General features: G+C 39.0%; 1 protein-coding gene across 13 annotated transcripts in view; it reads left to right on the top strand.

Moving 5' to 3' along the window:
• DNM3 (dynamin 3) overlaps nucleotides 1–19,426 on the top strand; it is a 566,482-nt gene that overhangs the window by 190,428 nt on the left and 356,628 nt on the right. For all 13 annotated transcript variants that reach the window (XM_031662793.1, XM_009194141.4, XM_031662781.1 and 10 more), the window contains 3 exons: nucleotides 3,846–3,981; nucleotides 6,248–6,315; nucleotides 10,304–10,442. In XM_031662793.1, the coding sequence (XP_031518653.1) occupies nucleotides 3,846–3,981; nucleotides 6,248–6,315; nucleotides 10,304–10,442 (343 nt within the window). The remainder of the gene's footprint in view (nucleotides 1–3,845; nucleotides 3,982–6,247; nucleotides 6,316–10,303; nucleotides 10,443–19,426) is intronic.

The raw sequence follows: 19,426 nt of genomic DNA, 5'->3' as shown, positions 1-19,426 counted from the left end.
TTTACATTGTGTTTTTAAAACTGGATTAAGTGAGTAAAACTATTAGGGATGACCCAGCAGGAATTTTTGTCCCTTGTCTTAGAAGTGGGTAAATACAGATGAAAATATATTTTTCAGCTGTTTCTATGGATGTCAATTGTACTTATTATCCTTTATTCCAATTATTTCATGTAACTTATTTGTGTGCATTTTTCAGTGGAATGAAAACCAAGGATTTAATTAAAAAGTGCTAACAATAAGGCTCTAGTTTTTTTTTTTTTCCTTTTACGTAATGATTCTAATGTAGCCCTTTGAAAATGCAAATGTGAAACTGCCAAACATCTTTTCACCCCTTCATGATCTTCCCATCTTATCTTTGGGTTACTAGAGTTATTCCTGTGGTGTCTTGGAGTAGGACAGCAGAGAATTGTTAGAGAATTCCTAGCTCTTTATATCTTACACTGTCTTCTCTCCCCTGACTCCTTCTGGTGCCATCAGTTCCTTTATCCTGTGCTGCCAATTGTGTCAAGTCCCTCTCAACGGGAAGGCTCCCCTGCCCAGCACACACTGCAGGATACCCGAGGTCTACCTCCGAAGATGATGTTCGGTACCTCTTATGGCTCCCTTTTTTCTCCTGCAGCCTGACAATCAAAGCATCCTTCAATTGGTATTTAAAGCACACACTATTATTTCTTTCTTTGTGAGGAGATTCCCAAATACTCAAATATTTAAATACAATATTAATTGCTTCATCATCTATTTCCTCATCAAAAATATTACATAAAGGAAAGAGGTTTTTTTTTGTTTGTTTTTTTTTTCAGATGTAACTCTTTCCTAATTTATTCTTTGTTTTCATTCTTGGGTTTGGTTGAGCTCTTGTAAAAACTCTTCAAGTTACAGAGAAAGCTATTTCTGTTTAGGCCCTAGATCATTATCTTAATATCCAGCTAAAACTATTCTGCTTGCAAATACTGGGTCTTGCCTCTGTGACTTTATTGGACTCAGATTACAGAACTTTTCACAGCTAGATTCTTGACTTGCAGAGGGCTGATTCAGCTTCTTCTTTATGGCCCTATTCTTTCTGACCTATTTCTTTTCTCTCTTCTATCATTTCCTCCTGCCTTAGTTTCTCTGTTCTTCCTCCTTCCTCTAATCTCTTCATGCACTCAGTGTCTGGTTCTGTGAATTGAACGATAAATAAGATTCTTGCCCTCAAGAAGTCCCAGTAGAGTAGGGAAAAACGGACATAAAAATTAACACAATTTAACACAATTGTGTTAAAGCCAATAAATGCTATGTTTCTGTAAGTGTAAAATATTAAGGGAGCCCAGATGAGGAAGCAGTTACATGTGAGGAAGCATGTGAATTTGCAGAGAAAACAGGTCGTGAGGTAGGAGAGTCATGTGGAAGGAGGAGGGCAAGAGAATTGTGAGAACTTTGGTGACATTTTTTCTAGGGTTAGTAAATGGATCAGGTAGCTGAGGTATAGGGTTTAGGGGAAGGAGCAGCTAGAGCTACACGTTCTGAAAAATTTTTCATGTTTCAGTATGTATGTCATACCTCTCCAGGTGTTTTTAAAAAATAAAATTTGCATATACAGGAAAATAACTAAATCCAATTATAGTCTAGCTTCTTTGGCCTAAATAATTTGTAGTTACTTTTCATTCACCTATGATTTTGATGGAAGAGAATAAAAAGATACAAGTTTTAGATAGTTTGAATTTTTTTCCTTTTAGATTTTGAATTTGAAAGTAGTTCCAGTATGTTTAAATTGGAGTTTCTAAACCTGGTAATCATAAATGAACATAGTTGTTTTCTTTCTTTCTTTCTTTCTTTCTTTCTTTCTTTCTTTCTTTCTTTGTTTCTCTTTCTTTCTTTCTTTATTTTTCCTTTTTCTTTCTTTCTTTCTTCTTTCTTTCTTTCTTTCTCTTTCTTCTTCTTTCTTCTTTCTTTCTTCTTTCCTCCTCCTCCTCCTCCTCCTCCTTCTTCTTCTTCTTCTTCTTCCTCTTGCTCTTCCTCTTCCTCTTCCTTTTCCTTTTCCTCTTCTTCTTCTTCTTGGCAGCCAGTGTAAGGTAATTCATTCTTTCATGGAACAAATATTTATTAAATCTCCCAATTATGTTGAGCAGGAAAAGGTAAAGAAAACACACGGTCCTTGCCCTTAGGAGAGTGACTAATAGACGTAGCAATGTAAATGTACTGTGCCAAGTGCTCTGCAGGAAATACGCTGAAGATGCAGAGGAGGGGCAATGAGGAGTGGTGCTGGATAGAGTCATGGATCATGAAAAGTTTCTGGGAAGAACCAATGCTTGATCTGAATCTTAAAGAACATGTAAAAATTAGTCAGGCAAAGCAGCAAGAGACAGAGAGAATGGTGCTCTGAGCAGGAGGAAAAACAAGTGTAAAAGCACAGGGGCATGGTGCATTTGGGGAACTGCAATGACTTCCTTATGGTTGGCTGGAAGGTGAGTGGGATGAGTGGTAAGAGATGGGGCTGAAGAGGCAGCCAAGGCCAGACTATGAAATTCTGGGAGATGGGCTAAAGAGTTTTGACTGTATATTCAAATTGTGGGGATCCATTGAAAAACAAGGCTAGAGCTAGTTGTAGAGGAGTCACAAATATGTGTTATTCTGATAGGGTGAGGTCTGATTTGGACAAAGATAAACCCAAAAGCAGGATGATCATCTAGAGGAGCCTTCAGTGATGCCGGGAGGTGTTGCTGAGAGCTGAACCAAGGCAGTGTTAGCAGGTTGAGGAGGAAAAGCTCAACTAGCTGAACTGTAACGGAGGAGAAATGACCTACAACTGTTGGCTCCCTGAAACTGTTGGGTGAGGGAAAGGGAGGTATGCTGGATGCCCCATCTTCCCTGCCTGGGGTGGGTGGTGTCATCCTCCATGAGGGGAGATTTGGGAATGCAGGAGGATCAGCAGGTTTGGGAGTGAAAGACATTAAGAGGTTGTTTTAGATGTGTTGAGTTCAAGGCAGCTAAGAGGAAATAAACATCCAGTACAGTTGAGCATATGGGCCACTGTCTTCTGAGAGTTATGGGCTAAAGCGGAAGGTGTGGAGAAACTATTTCTCAATAACCCTTGAAGCTATAGTAACCTTGAAATCACCTAGGGATGAGTGTGAGGAGAGATTGAGGCTGTGACATTGGGGGAGTGATAGTGCTGGAGCATTTGGAACACTAGGTGGCTGTGATGTCATGGGAGTCCGGGTCCATTTGACTATTCTACATAAAGTTTAATTGATTAACTCTCTATTTCAAGTATTCTTTTTTTTTTTTTTTTTTTTTTTTTTTTGAGACGGAGTCTCGCTCTGTCACCCAGGCTGGAGTGCAGTGGTGCCATCTTGGCTCACTGCAAGCTCCGCCTCCCGGATTCACGCCATTCTCCTGCCTCAGCCTCCCGAGTAGCTGGGACTATCTGCACCACACCTGGTTAATGTTTTGTATTTTCAGTAGAGACGAGGTTTCACTATGTTAGCCTGGTTGGTCTCGAACTCCTGACCTCAGGTGATCCACCCGCCTCGGCCTCCCAAAGTGCTGGGATTATAGGCATGAGCCACCGCACCCGGCCCCATCAAGTATTCTTTAAATACCATTTTATGACTGTAATCAAATGAACAGAATGCATTGAAAGACAAATATATTTAAATATTTATTCTAATTAAATGTCTAAAATCTTGATGTGTATTTCATATAATCACACTGTGAGTGCTACATAGAGTGCAGTGTTAACTCTGCCAGTAGGTGCCACTAAGTGTACCTGGAAAACGATTCTAAGGAATAATCATAGGAAAAGAAAATGAAGAGTGCAAAGGCTTGTAACTTTGACTTGAATCTATTTCTCTTTAAAATTACAGGATGGTTCAGCAATTTGCTGTGGACTTTGAGAAGAGAATTGAAGGGTCAGGGGATCAAGTAGATACCCTGGAACTCTCAGGTGGTGCTAAAATCAATCGTATTTTTCATGAACGCTTTCCTTTTGAGATAGTAAAGGTTTGTGTCAAACATTATTTTTTCCCTTAGTTTCACTTCATTTCCGTATTCTGTTTTATACAACTCAATAAAATATTGTGTGAGTGGTATAGAACTAACATAGTTCTTTGAACAAAACCTCCATATTCAGGTAATGAAATTCAGGAGAGAAATGTGTTCTTACTGATGATTCTGATTTTATTTAATGAGTTTTAACTACATTTCAAACACAAATACTAATTGAGTTTCCTATGATGTTTGTTGTCTAATTAATTTAAAAATATTTCTTAAGGATATACTATGCACCAAATTTCTAGGTGCTAGTGATTAAGACAGGCAAGGCCCTTGCTTGTCTAGGGGGGAAAGACAGAAAATTAACAAACAGACAAAATAAGAAAGTTGCAAATGTTTTTATGTAACATCATATAAAAGAAAGGGGCCGGATGAGCCACTGTTAATGGAATAATCAGGCAAGTTCTGTCTGAGCAGGGGACATTTCAACTATGCCCAGAATGTCATGAAGAGGTTAGCTGGGTAAAGCTCTGGGGGAAAGAGGTTGTTCAAGGCAGAAGTAGCAACCTCGGATAAGACACTAAAGTATGACAGGTGAAGAAGAGATGCGGCTGATGAAGGAGAGGGGCATGAAATGAATTCAGAGAGGGAGGAAGTGTCCAGTTCACACAAGGCTTTCTAGGTTGAGGTAAAGTCTATGCTGAACAATGGGAAGTTACAGGAGGGTTTTAAACAGTAATGTGACTTGATTCGTTGATGATTTTAGAAGAATAGTGTACCTGCTGGATTGTAAAGAGCCAAGAGACGTGAGGAGAACAGTGGGTCAGACAAGGGGTGGATTCGTTTTCTGTGGGGTCTGAAACTTCTACAATTTTGCAGGTCCCCTTGAAGAAGAATACAAAATTATAAACACACAGTCAGGCACAGGGTCTTGGAAGAGGCTGGTGCAAGGGAGAAATGCTGAGAATTAAACTTCTTTAGCTTTCCAGTAAAAGTGCTCCAGCAAGAAAGGATAGAGAGAGATGGGTGGCTTTGGGGTTTTGGAGATGAAGTTGCTAGGGCTTCGACTGAAATCGGGGAATGGAAGAAAGATAAGTTTTTAGATGACTTCCAAGGTTTTGGCTTTCACAGCTGAGTGAGTGGTGGTGCCCATCAGATGAGGGAAATGAAGGAAAAGCTCTGTTTGTATGGAGAAGTGAATTAGGAGTTCTGCTTTGGATGTGCAAAGTGTAAAATGCCCAATAGGCAGTTGAGTGGTTTTAGGGACCATGCTACTTGTCTCAAACAGAGAGGCGAGTGCTTATGTCTTCGTGTGGGAAGCAAATGGGTAAATAGATAGTTTCATTCAAATGTGCTAAGTAAAGTGATAAACTTCAGCACAAAGTGCTATGGAAACACAGCCCACAGACATGAATCCCAGCTCAAGTGTGTGAGGGAGCCAGGCTTCTGAGCTGAGTTTGGAAGGATGAGCAGCTAGTTAAGCGGGAAGAGGTAGGTTACAGGAGGGGTTGATCTAGACAGGAGAGGAACGATAAAGGCCCTGAGCTATGAAGCCATTGGTTGTGGGTAGAGACCTAGAGCAATTCGTCATTCCAGGACATAAAGTATGAGGGGGAAGTAGACAGACAATGAAGCTGGAGAGGCCAAATCTCAGAAGTCAGGGCTGAACTCAGTGTTCTCTGGCCACCCTTTCGAGGTCTAAGCTCTGTGACACTTTGATCCTACTGCCAAGTAGATTTATGGTACCTTGGGCTTCTGAGAAATGTTTGTACAGTAATCTATCCTGTGTTGTCTTTTTAAAATAGCACTAATTTTCTTTTACAAAGAGGTCTTTAACTCAAATGGTTTAAGTGGCCAGGGACAAAAGACAGTCATTGTTAATTTCAGGACATCTGTACTGCTACTGCACATCAGGTGATACCCTCATTTATGCATTCTCCTGTGCCTTCAAATTTACCGTATTTAGCAAAGGAATGAAGAATTATACATTTCAAATGAATGGCTAGATTTATGTCCAGAAGGCATCCTTATGCATAGCACTCCATATCTATAATAGAGTTAAAATCCACTGCCCCTAAACTCCCCAGAATCCCTAGTGTTCTGTGTTGCCTTGAACTTTATATAAACAGATGTTTTGGCCATCTGGGTTTAGGTTAGGAAAGACATGAGTATCCACTTATTAATAACGAAGTCAAGTTATTCTCATTCTGTATTGTTCAACAATATTATTCAAAGGAATTAAGTGTCATAACCATGGCTCATTTTGCATCTGCAGATGGAGTTCAATGAGAAAGAACTGCGAAGAGAAATAAGCTATGCAATCAAAAACATACATGGTATCAGGCAAGTGATTCACATTTTTTTTTTGTCATCTGTTCAAGGTACCAAAAGAAAATTAATGTTTATAAATAGCTAGGAAACTCGTCTTTTCATCATTGAACAGGGTAGAATACAGAGATGGGAGTCAGAAACAGGAAATCCTGCTTTGAAGTTTAATGGTAACTTCCTGTATTGCTGTAGTCAGTTTTTTCCAAGTGAAAAAGCAAAAACATCTTCTGCACTTCCAGCCTGTACTCTGCACAATAGGGGATTCACAGATTAGCAAGACCCCATTCTCCAGAGCCTTCGTTTTTCATGAGGGAGGCCAGACATGCTCATAATTAATCATTACTTATACCGGAGAAGGGACAGATTAATTCTGATTAATGTTGTGGAGCAAGATTGGGAAAGATGAATGGAGGTAGTTACTTTCAAGTTTATCCTTGCATGTGGAGAGAATGATTTCAACAGGGTAGGAGGTGTTGTGTGTGCATGTGTGCTTGCGCGTGCGGGGGCATGTATATGAAGTGGGTGGCAGTGTGATGAGACAGGAGAGGATGGAAGGATGGAATGGAGGTTGTTGAGGCTGGAGGATAAAAGAAAGGGCTTTCTGGTGGAAGGTGTGGGATGACCAGAGGTACAGAGATGAGAGGGCACAGCATGTACCCATGGAGCCAGGAATCATGCATGTGCATTGGGACTGTCTTGAGGAATGTGGTCAGGAGAGCAGAGGGACCTGAGCTGGGTGGAGTTGGGGGTGGGGTGGAACTTGTGTCTGAATTTCCACTTGTTTAAAGTGAGTTTATTCTAAATTACCTTCTATCTTAGTCTGTTTGGACTGGGTGGCTTATAAACAACAGAAATTTATTTCTCATGGTTCTGGAGTTTGAAAATCCTAGGTCAGGGTGTGAGCATGGTTGGGTTCTGGTGAGAGCCCTTTTCCAGCCTGCACATTGCTATCTTCTCATTCTGTCCTCATGTGGCAGAGAGAAAGCCAGTCAGCTCTCTGGCCTCTTCTTATAAGGGCACTAATCCCATTCATGAGGGTTCTGCCCTCATGCTGTAATTATCCCCCAAAGGCCCCACCTCCTACTACCATCACATTGAGGGGTACGGTTTCACCATATGAAGTTTTAGGGGAACACAAACATTCAGTTCGTAACAATTTCTTTAAAGAACTATGATGAAAACAAATGATTTTAAAATACTTATTTCTTCATTTCATGTACAGAAGGCTAAACATAACTTAATGAGCATATGTTGAATTGTAGTGTCCTTAATTCAAGGAAATAAAACTTAAGTTGCCTAGTACATAGATTGCCTCATATGAAGGAGGTGGCCTCTGCCTGTTGTCGTTTGTGGCTCAACCTCTGCCAAAGGGCCGAGTTGAGACTATGCTGGGAACAGACCCTGAGAAGGCAAAGCTTGACACTGAGCGTGCATGTGATGAGTGATTTTACAAAGGAGTTATGATGCTTGAGTTGTTTATTGTTTTACAATTTAGACAATCTGCTCCACAAATCTCAAATAGTATGGGCAGATATGAGTTTACAAAGTGAAGAGGAGAAAACCTCTATAACCAAACCTAATGTTTTTTCTTTTATCATCGATAGGATTTCTAAGCTCCCTATTCTATTTCTTCTACACCAAATCCAGAATACATATGGTGTAGAAACTGTTTTACTTTTTAGCTGGGCAGATCTGGTATTTGGACATGTTTATCTGATAGATGCAGTGGAACCAAATTACATTTTTTGGGTCATGCAGTATTTGAACTCAGCCAAATACAGTATTTTTACTTCACTTGTAAAACTCATTACCATATGCAGCTTTTGTCAAATATAACTGCAAAATCTCAGTAATTCAGAGTTGTTGATTTCTGACTTATACGCCTAACAACAGGAGATTGTTGGTTGTTATTATAAATTTGCCTGTAAGATGATAAGAAATGCACAATGTCCTGAGCTTAAGACATACTCACGGTATGCTTATTTAGGCCTTTAAATATGCTTGGTTTGACAATTTTTTTCCCATTTGATTCCATTGGCTATTTGAGTAGTAGAAGCCCTCTTTGCCCATGAAGGACTTGATGGAAGAGATGCTTTGTTTTTCTTCATTGTTTTGTTAACACTGAATGCTGACTATGAGCAAGGGAGGGAGACGGTCCTTATGGGGCAAGTCAAGATAAATAGGGTAACAACTCTCCCTCCTGTGTAGTGATGGGACTAAAACATGTGCCCAGCTTCCTGCAATGTGAAATAGAATGCTGGGCTTCCAAGAAGGAAGGTCTCAGCAGCAGGACTGGGGAAAGACTGGAACTATAAGTGCTTGCTTTGCATCTGGGCTTTATAGCACAGGTGGGATTTGAATAGACCAAAATTGTGAAGAGCGTGAAATGAACATCATAGACAAAGGCAAAGACATACAATATAAGCAAAGGCAAATTGACTAAAACATAGGGTACGCGAAAGGCGAGGAGAAAAGTAACTATGAAGAAAGATTATAGTCAAAGAGTGAAAAAATTTTAATATTGTACTGAACAGTTTGAATTCGATTCGTACCTAGTTTGGAGAAATTACCATTATAATATAGTATGATTACTACAGTTAGAAATAGAGGTGAGCATAGGGTGCTAAGCAAATGATAAGAAGGAGCGTTAAGTCAAGATAGTATAAGGGAAGTGTGAAAAGATTTTCCAAAAGAGGTACTGTAGAATTCAGTTGCAGGAAGAGAAGTTAACTAATTAAGAAGAGGTGAGGAGGGGAGGGAAGAGGGCCTAGGAGTGGAGAGGATCCAGTGCCAAAGCCTGCAGCCTGCCAGCCTTCAGTTATGGCCAAGTCTCAGAGTTCAAAGGCCTCTGTTATTGTAGCTTCTCTCTATTGACCTTTTGTTTAAATTTGAGTAATCATTTTTCACTTTTTATGAAACACATACACATATGCACATGTATATATCTGCTTTCCTGAGTTCCTGTTCAGCATGAGAGAAGCATTGCTATAACACCAATTTGAATTAATTAGAGCCCAAAGGAAGACAGTTGTTACTTTGGTTATCATTTGTTATTTTTGTAAAGTCATTATTTAATTTAGGCATCTTGAAATATTAAAATTAATTCATAACTCCCCTTACTGTCTTATTCTCCCAGTACCCCAGGACCTCAGAGTGGGAACTGTCAGGCTGACAGTAATATAGCTGTCCTGGAATGGATAAATTGTATAATCTACTATTTTAGTGTATAAAAAGTGAAGCTCACTGGCTGTTCCACAAAGGAAAAGGAATTGATTTTGGAATCTTTTAGAAATAGGAATCTAAATTGAGAACACCATTTCTATTGTAGCATTTCTTTTTATTGCTGTGAAACAGTGAGATAAGACAAATTACAGTTAAATATTAGTTAAGGGTCACAAGATGTGCCATATAAACATTTTGGGCACTGTTTTCAGCTAATACTAATCTTCCATAGATTAGAACTTATTATGGTTTAGCAATATTAAAGATATTATTGCCAGGCGCGGTGGCTCAAGCCTGTAATCCCAGCACTTTGGGAGGCCGAGACGGGCGGATCACGAGGTCAGGAGATCAAGACCATCCTGGCTAACACAGTGAAACCCCATCTCTACTAAAAAATACAAAAAACTAGCCGGGCGAGGTGGCGGGCGCCTGTAGTCCCAGCTGCTCGGGAGGCTGAGGCAGGAGAATGGCGTAAACCCGGGAGGCGGAGCTTGCAGTGAGCTGAGATCGGGCCCCTGCACTCCAGCCTGGGCGACAGAGCGAAACTCTGTCTCTAAAAAAAAATAAAATAAAATAAAATAAAATAAAATAAAATAAAATAAAATAAAATAAAATATTATTATAGCAGTGCTGTGGATGGAACAAATCACTATGTAACTTTTAAACTTGGTCTATTACATGCTTAATTTAAAAAGGATGTTAATTTAAACATTTTTCAAAAGATTTTTGAATATTACTCAATTTAAAAAATCTCATGGGCTGCTTGCTTTCTTACCTTCAGGACAGGATTGTTTACTCCAGACATGGCATTTGAAGCGATAGTCAAGAAACAGATTGTAAAGTTGAAAGGGCCTTCTTTGAAGAGTGTGGATCTGGTAATACAAGAATTAATCAACACTGTGAAGAAGTGTACCAAAAAAGTAAGTTGGAATTATTTAACTTTCCAGGACATGGCTTTGGTTTACCAACATTCCCTATCTCATTGCATGATTCTCTTTCCCTGACCCTCACTTTGTTACAGATGTTGTGTGTTTGCCTACAGGGAAGGGTTGTGGAAAATACTGAGTGGGAATTGCTTTCATGGAGGGCAGACATACTGTTTTCTATCATTCCTAATACGGTGGTTTAGAAAGAGTGTATTTCTTTGGCTGATTTTCCCCTTGTTGTCTTAAACAAATAAACATTATTTCCAAACTATTAGGCAAATGCCCTAAGCTTATTTTTCCTGTGGTGCATGGATGAGAGTAATTGTTAGAGAAGGAAATCATCGATAGTACGTATATCATAAGAAAATTCTTCCAAATTGCGAATATGTATTCCACTTGAGCCTGGGTGTTCTGGGAAGGGGCAGTGTAGTGTAGTGGATAAGAACCCAGCCTTGGAGTTTCAGTGACCTAGATTGAAATCCTGGCTCTGATACTTTCTATGTGACCTTGGGTTTAACCTCTCTAGTCTTGTTAATTTATCTTTCAAATGAGGATGGTGATGATAATAGTAATACCACTTTAGTGAGGATTAAACAAGATGATGCCTGAAACCTATGGGCCACCGAACACGCTGATTAACCATAGTTTAAGTGCTCAGTAAATGGTGGGTGATCCATAAATTGCCATTTTAGCAGCAGGGAAGTGTTGAAAAGATTTTCCAAAAGAGGTACTATAGAATTCAGTTGCAGGAAGAGAAGTTAACGAATTAAGAAGTGGTGAGGAGGGGAGGGAAGAGGGCTTAGGAGTGGGGAGGATCCAGTGCCAAAGCCTGCAGCCTGCATAAATATTAATAGATATTTATAAATAGATATTAATAAATAACATAAACATTAATAGATATTCTCTACCCTGAGTATCTATTAAATCTATGCTGTAGAGTGCTGGGGTAAGACTTCCCAAGTAGGAGGACTCCTCACTGAGGAATATGGAGAACATGTGCTGAATTTCTCGGTTCATGGAAGGAATATCTTGTATTGAAAAACACAAAAAGAGAATTAGTGATGGTGTTTACAGTAGGGTAGGTCTAGCCCCCTGACAGTTAACACTCATGCTTTTAATATTTCTCCAACCTATGATAATTCTGTTTTTGTTAGTTTTGTTATCTTTCCCTTTATAGATGGTTACGAGGAGTTACCTTTCTGAAAAACTGGTGGGAAGAAAGAGAGAGAATGAGAGGGACAGAGAATTAGAATGAATATGAATATTAGTTCCCATTTACCTGACAGAAGGGCTCAGGTAAAGAACAGATGTACATAGGAGAAGAGGCAAGTGGGCCGAATTCCTAGATGTGAAGGCTGAAAGAAAAGCAGTAAATGGAACTAGCTTGGGACCCAGAGGTGACTGGGAGTTTCAGACTCCTTTTCTAGAGCTCCTACTGCTCTTCCACCTCATTTCCTAAACTCCTGGTTTTTCTTCTCCAAAACAAGAAGAGCCACAGGAGTAAAGGGACTGAGGGACAGAAAGAAGAATGCACATGGAGTTGAAAAAAATCAATCTTTCTACCGGCTCACCTCTTGGAAAGCTGAAGTCAGTTGCTAACAGTTCTCATCCCTGCTACCCTCACCTACTCTTCAAAATGCAACCTATCATGTCCCTTGTACATTTAAAGCTCTCTTAATTGATCTCTTTGCTGACTTTCAAGATTAACCTAAGGATTGCCACTCTCAGCACACAGATGTGTTTAGCCAGAGGCTTCTCTTTAGGTTGTCCATGTCTCTTACTCCTACCAATTAACCTGTCTTCTTTACGAGGGACAGTTGTGCTGCGTTTGTTCCCAAACCCATTTAGCCAGTCGTACTTATTTGAATAATATACTTTGAATAAACAGAGTAATTAAACTGATCCAATGCAAAAAAGACTTTGAGTTTTGTTTCTATGAAAACTAACCTGAATGCTGTGAGAAGACTTGATAAATGTTAGCTGCAGAAGCTTTGCTATTGACTAGGTGTAGGCAGGATAATGGCAAAAGAATGTGTGTGTGTGTGAGGAGGGGATTATAAAAATCTGAATAAGTTTGGCATTCAAATTATTTCACAAGTATCTTCAGGTTCTCCCTCCACTGTAAAGAAAGCAAAACTGGAAATCATAGATGAAGGATGTGGTTTATGTAAGACAGAAGATGCATAACTCTGATCAGCAGATCCATATGCAGAGAACAGACCTTGGCCTTACATCAAAAGATTGGCACATGTGTGGACATTTATGTTTTAAGTTATATAAAGTGTTTATGGTATGCATGAATCTTTCTTTCTTTCTTTCTTTTTTTTTTTTTATCATTTCCCATTTTATCCAACCTACTGGAAAGCCAACAGTCAGTTCTGATGGCATGGGATGAGACAGCTTGTTCCCAGACACTTTTTGGCTTCTATTCTTGCTCTCCACCCTTTCCATTATGCTCCTTGGATTGGTCTTCTATATATTTTTACTGTCTTCTCAAAACATTTTATAGTTTGCCTTAGATAAACATAAAATCTAGCTTTTCCCCTGAGGTTACTGTTTACCCTTTAGCTTTCTTCAGTGAAGGATATTTATTCTAGCCCAAACTGGAAAAATCTGAGGGCCTTTATTGGGTATGACATTTGCCCACTTCTCCTTTTGTGGCTTCCAAAGATTATTCCTTCACTTTCTCATAGTCTTCCATTAAGGCCTAGGTGGTGCCAGCTGTACCTGTTCCTTATATTCACTGTCACCACCAAGTTCCAGGTCACTCCCTTGCATTCTTCAGGATCTTTAGAACCTGGCTTACATTTTTCGTCTCCATCCCCAATTCACCTTCAACTTGGAAGTGTTCAATGTCCATGCGGATATCATGTCCAATGCCTGAAAGCAACTTTTCCTTGAGATCTTTGCTCTCCATTCAGTCTGAGCTAGCACATAGTTTCATGACGTCTGGCTCTTGTTGTCATCAAAAAATGTTTTACTAGGAAATTGTAAACCCTTTTAAAGGGCCTGCAGAATGCTGATCACCCCCTTCATCCTCTTTAGATTTTAAGCCAATTGGGAAATTAACGGAAAAGCTCTATTTTGAAGGTTTGAAATTTAGTGTCCACTTCACTGCTGACATGTCTAGGTTGGAAAATGTGTCTGGGCCTTGCTGCTAAAGTGGGAGCCTCCTGTTATTTCCCCTTCCAGCATTAAACCTTAGAGCCCATAAGGTGTACGGGTGAGCACATGTACATCCATCATTACTTTTCTTATCTATTACTTCAGTTCCACTTGGATTAACTTGGCCACCTTTTGAAACTCCAGGACTGCTAAAATTTACTGCTTGTCTTTATTTTCCTTTCCCCACAGGCTTCTGAAGAGCTTGGAGATATTTGTCTATTTGTGTGAACTGGTGCCACAATATATTCATGGTCTTCCTCTTAGTCCAATTTCAACTGCCGCCCAGTAGTGCTTCAGTATCTTAGTAATTAGCAACTTCCTGTGTTCTCCATGATAATGATGTTACACTTTTAGCACTCTCTTCAAGCCACCTGACTCATCACTTTCATCCTCACTTTCAATGAAGATTTCGCAGAGAAAATGGGGGCCATAAATGGGCACTATGAAACATTGATTCTTGTCTTCTATCCCTCAAACTTACCTGTATTCACAGCCACACCCCCTTCTTATCCTCTCTGTTGAGATACTATTCCTGACCAAGGGGGTAGGGGATGGTTTCCTATCTGTACTCTCACCTCCTTTGAGGATGTACTCTTTTTAGCCTTTTATTTCCTGAATCATCATCTTCACCATCACATTTTTAAAAATCAGCTTATAAATATATCTATGTCTGTCCAAATTTAAAAAAAAAAACAGTGACAAAGACTCATCTGCTGCCCTACTTTTCTCCTTTCATGGTCAGCCTTCTTGGGAAAAAAGTAATTTATGCTTTGCATCTTTGCTGTCTCATCTCCAGTTAATTCCTCAACTGAAATTTGGCTTCTAACCCACTATTCTATAGAGTTAATTATTGCAAAGATCAGTGAGAGTCCTGATTGCCAAGCCCAATGGACACTCTTATTCCTGAGACTATATTCCACTCTCTTTATAAAGCCGGCACTCCTCTCTCATGGGCTCTCTTCCCTCTTTCTCTTTATTCCTTCTCCACCTCCTTTGAGCATTCGTCCATTTTTGCTTGCCTCTAAACACTGGGATCCCACAGAGGTTACTCCTGGTTTTATTCTCTTCTTACTATATTTTCTCCTTGACAGATCATGTCTGTGATCGTTCAACTACCACTTAAAATATTGCTGATTCCCAAATCTGTACTTCTAGCTCAAGCCTCTTTAAGGGAGGCTTGACTGCAACTATTCTCTTTTCTTACTTAAAGTGCTGAGCGTTACTTTTAAGCCTGAATTACTCCAGTGGCCCCCTAACAGATCTACTTCTAGCCTGGTCACCCTCAAATTCATCTTTGCTACTGCTTGCAAAGTGATTTTTCTAAAAAACAGATATACCTTTTGCCTATATCCTCAAAATTATTCAACGACTTCTCAGAGCCTTGAGAATAAAGTTCAGCTAATTTAGGGTTGTATTTAGCTTCCCCGTCTGATCTCTGAATACTTCTCCAGCTATATCTTTGGTCCCACCGCTTGCTTCAGCCATTCTAGATGATTTGCACTATCTTCAAAGATTTTTCATGCCTTTGCCGTTTGCATAAGTGATTTCTTTTGTCTAGAATGTCTCACTTTCCCTCCTGTGTTTACCTGCCATCCCCTCTCATTTTTAGGGAGCCAGCTCAATCATTCTATTTTCCTTAAAATCTTCCCAAAGGGCCTCTGTGAGTCCCTTCCTGGTCTCTCTCCCAACTCCCCTTTTAGTGCTTCTGTTGATACCCTATGTGTATTTGTATCATAGCATTTATGATACTGCCCTGAGATTTGTTTGTATTTATTTGTTTACATATCTCCTCTTGTTGATTATAAGCTCCTTTGAAAAAAAGGCACTGTGTTTTTTATCTTATCTAACTAGACTGTAACACAGTGACCAACTCCACATATGGGCATTTTATAAACATTTACTGACAATTTAGATGTTCTAAAGTTATCCAGTGGTCACAAATATATATACTTGGTTTTAAAAGAGTATTTTAGCCATTCCTTTTAAGATGATACAATTTAGGCAGATTTTCTTTCAAACATCTATCCCTTTCCTTATGCTGCATTTTGATGTTTTTCATTTTTGGCCTTATTAGGTATACTTTCAATATCTTTTATTTAAAAACTGGTCTAATTAAAATATTTTGCAAAGCAAAATAATCCTAATTAGAGTTGAGTCTGCTGGGACTTTATTACTTGCCTTCTTTTGAACATGAGCCATAGATAAGGTGACTATGTAATTTATTGTTCAGTACAAGACATTTCTGAGACTTAAAAGGGGGTGCTATGAATACTTTCACTGGAGTAATAGGAGTAATCAAAGACTGCCCCAGGCAATGTGAAAATAAGTAATTCCAGCTATATTGTAATTATATATATATTTCTGTTATAGCGTATATACATATATAAACATAAAATACAGTTTTCATTTACAACTCCTCATGTGATGCCTTATGTGTAAAAACCTTAAATGCTTTTTTCTTCAGCTGCATTAAATAAACATCAGTGAAGAACATATGGGATTTATGTGTGTTCAAACAACAAAACACAAAGCTAGACTCCTAACCTGGGGGAATGCATTTCTTCCCAGATATTTTCTCACTGTTGTCTCTGGGGCACTGGAGGATAAGACAGGAACATTAGAGCTTTATGAGCTATTTGGCTTCATGCCAGGGACATCTCAACTTTAAAATTATTTTGACGGGCATCTCTTTTCAGCTGCTTTTCCTTACCTCCTCTTCTCCAGTGCATCATCATCACAGGGTGCTGAAGGTCTTTTCAGGAAGCACTGAGAGGAACATCTTGGTTTTTTTAACCACAGTTTAGCAACTGTGACATTTACTGGCCTTTTGGGAAACCGCATTCTTGGATCATTATCATACTAATTAATTGATTTTTTTCCTGTTTAGAAAAAAAAAGTTTTGCAAGGGGAAAAAAAAAAAGATACCTTAGTCAGCTATTAGAAATACAGGGAAAGGGCCAGGCGTGGTGGCTCACGCCTGTAATCTCAGCACTTTGGGAGGCCAAGACAGGTGGATCACCTGAGGTCAGGAGTTTGAGACCAGCCTGGCCAACGTGGTAAAACCCCATCTCTAATAAAAATACAAAAATTAGCTGAACGTGGTAGGGGATGCCTATAGTCTCAACTACTCAGGAGGCTGAGGCAGGAGGATTGCTGGAACCCGGGAGGTGGAGGTTGCAGTGAGTCGAGATCGCACCTTTGCACTCCAGCCCAGGTGACAACAGTGAGACTCCATTTCCAAAAAAAAAATTAAAAAAATAAATAAAGGGAAAGATTTTCCATTAAGAAGTGCTGTTAGAAGAAATGCTGAATCTTGTGGCTTATTAGGTAAGTAAATATCTAGCTCTGAATACACATAACTAAACAAGTGAATCCAAGTCCTTACCATGGCTTCCAAGGCCCTGCACAGTCTTGCCCCCAGCTTTTCATCTCTACACTCATCTCCTCCCCTTTTTCTCCTCCTCTCAGTCCTCTCCAGCTGCACTGGATTCCTTATTTATTTAGCAGGCCAATGAAACATGACTGTAGAGTCTTTGCACTTCTCATTCTTCATGTAGGAAATGATCTGCCCCAAGATAGCTGCATGGATCAAACCATTGCTTGTTTCAGGTCTCTGCTATTCAAATGCCCCATAAAGCAGAGTCTTTCGCTGACTTTTCTGTTTACAGTTGCATAGCCCTCCCCCAAACACACACACACACACACACACACACACACACACACACACACACGCCATTGTTCATCTACTTACCAAACTTTATTTTTCTTTGCCGTATATATTACTCTTAATATATTAATTATATTATTTATGTCTGTTGTTCTTGTCATAAGATAATCAAGGGGCCTTGAGAATACAAGTTGCATGAGAATAAGAACTTGGCTTATTAAGCTCATTGCTCTGTTTGTCAACCCTAAAACAGCCTGGTTTTCAACAGTAATTATTGAATGAATGATTAAAAAAATGAATTATATCTCATTGATTCAGTAGGTGATGGTCAATTTGTCTGAAGTAGGATGAAGGAAAATGGCTTCAAAGCATCATACTATTTAGGACTTTCTTTTAGGTTTATATAGATGTCCTGTGATTTTTACGCTGCATGAAAATACTTGCATTTCACCTCCTAATGGTTGCCACCCAGTCAAACTCTGTGCTGTGCTTTGCATACAATACATGTCTAATGTAATAGACATGGTGCCCAGGTTGGTGCCATGTAATAGCCTGGTGCCCAGGCTTCAAATCAGACAGGTTATTAAAGTCTGAAACTTTTGTTGGGTATTTTAGGAAATTCAGGCCTGGGACTCAGTTTTAATGTGATAGAATCTCACCTTTTAATCTTAAAACTCATTAAAGGATTTGTAATCTTTATAATTGGTTCTTAATTTATAATTTACCATGGTCCCTGATTTTTCTCCCACTTTCTGTTTTGAAGGTTTTTTTTTTTCCATTTTAACTGCTCATTAATGTGTCTACCAGAGATAAACTTGGGAAGAGAGAGATGAAAATCTGATTATGATCTTCAGGTGTTGTTTTGCCACCATGTCAACCCACCCTGACTTCCTTTTTGGATGTTTTCTGAATTACTTAAGTAACAGGCCTTTTGACTACTCTGCGGCACCCAGTTTTATTCACTCAAGGATGGACTTTTACTTTTGTTTTTGTTTTTCTACTCTCCTTGTTTCTTAGGTGAGGACTTTTTTGTTTTTATTCCTTAGCATTTCATAAATAACACTAGAGTTCTCTTCATTTCTCTGTTTAAAAGTTTTTCCATCTTATACCTCACCACTTCTCCTGCTCTTTGTGGAAAATATTTGAGGTTTCTAGATTAAGTATTTGCCCACCTGGAGAAGGAAGCCTAACATTAGCCCACTTGGTCCCAGTTCGCCTAGTTGGGATCTGGCACTCCTTTCCGCTTCCTGCCAAATTCACTTTGACCTTCCTTGACTTCTCACATGCCACTCATATGCCAATGTAGAACACCCCATAAGGAACTTTCCCATTAACCCCTGTGCAACTTAGAAAACAGTCACTATTTCTTGATCTCTTTATATTAGAATTGCTTCTCATCTTCAATCACCTTTGTAAATTTTTCTACAAATACATCTGTTTAAAAATTTTTTTTTCATAGCAAATGTGTTGTGCGCAGATGAGTGTCTTCTCATATCCTGAATAAATCCAACACTATGCTATACCAAAACAAAGGATGGCTAGGGATTTTGTCGGGTTGGGTGGGTGGTTAATTCACAGAAAATGAAATAAAAAAATTGAATGCTCTTATGAGTGCTAAAATTCACTCATCACTTGAATTATTTCTACTTGGTTTGTAGCAAGCAGCTAGCATTTAAAGGTTTATAGCTTTTTCATAAAAACCCTTATCTTTAGGTCAGCCAAACCAATCAAGTCAATTTAAGTATAGAAAAAATTTTGTTCTGACTTTATTTTCTTAGTGAGATTTGGTATGGAACTATGAACAGATGGTTACCTAATAACTCCAGTTTTTGCTAGAGGCATCGAACTTGTTCCTCTTGAAGATACAGAAATCTTGCCTGGTCTCTTGACCATTTCAAGAAAAATGTACTAGCATAGCATAGATCTTATGATTTGATAAACTGTTAATACATTTTGGAAGTGTATAATTTTAGTTTTGTTGGATAGAAATGTCTTCCAAGTTTTTTTTTTTTCCTCTAGGAAAATGTGACTTATTGAAATTAAATTTTTATATTGAGGTTCCACCAAAATAATTAATCACTACCCTAAATAACACTTATAACATTGGACCTTATTAAAACATGTTTTGCTGCTTTCTCTCAGAACA

This window comes from Papio anubis, chromosome 1 (genome assembly GCF_008728515.1).
Source record: "Papio anubis isolate 15944 chromosome 1, Panubis1.0, whole genome shotgun sequence".
NCBI lineage: Eukaryota > Metazoa > Chordata > Mammalia > Primates > Cercopithecidae > Papio > Papio anubis.
The sequence above is the reverse complement of the archived record's forward strand: the minus strand, read 5'-3'. Positions and strand labels throughout refer to the sequence as shown.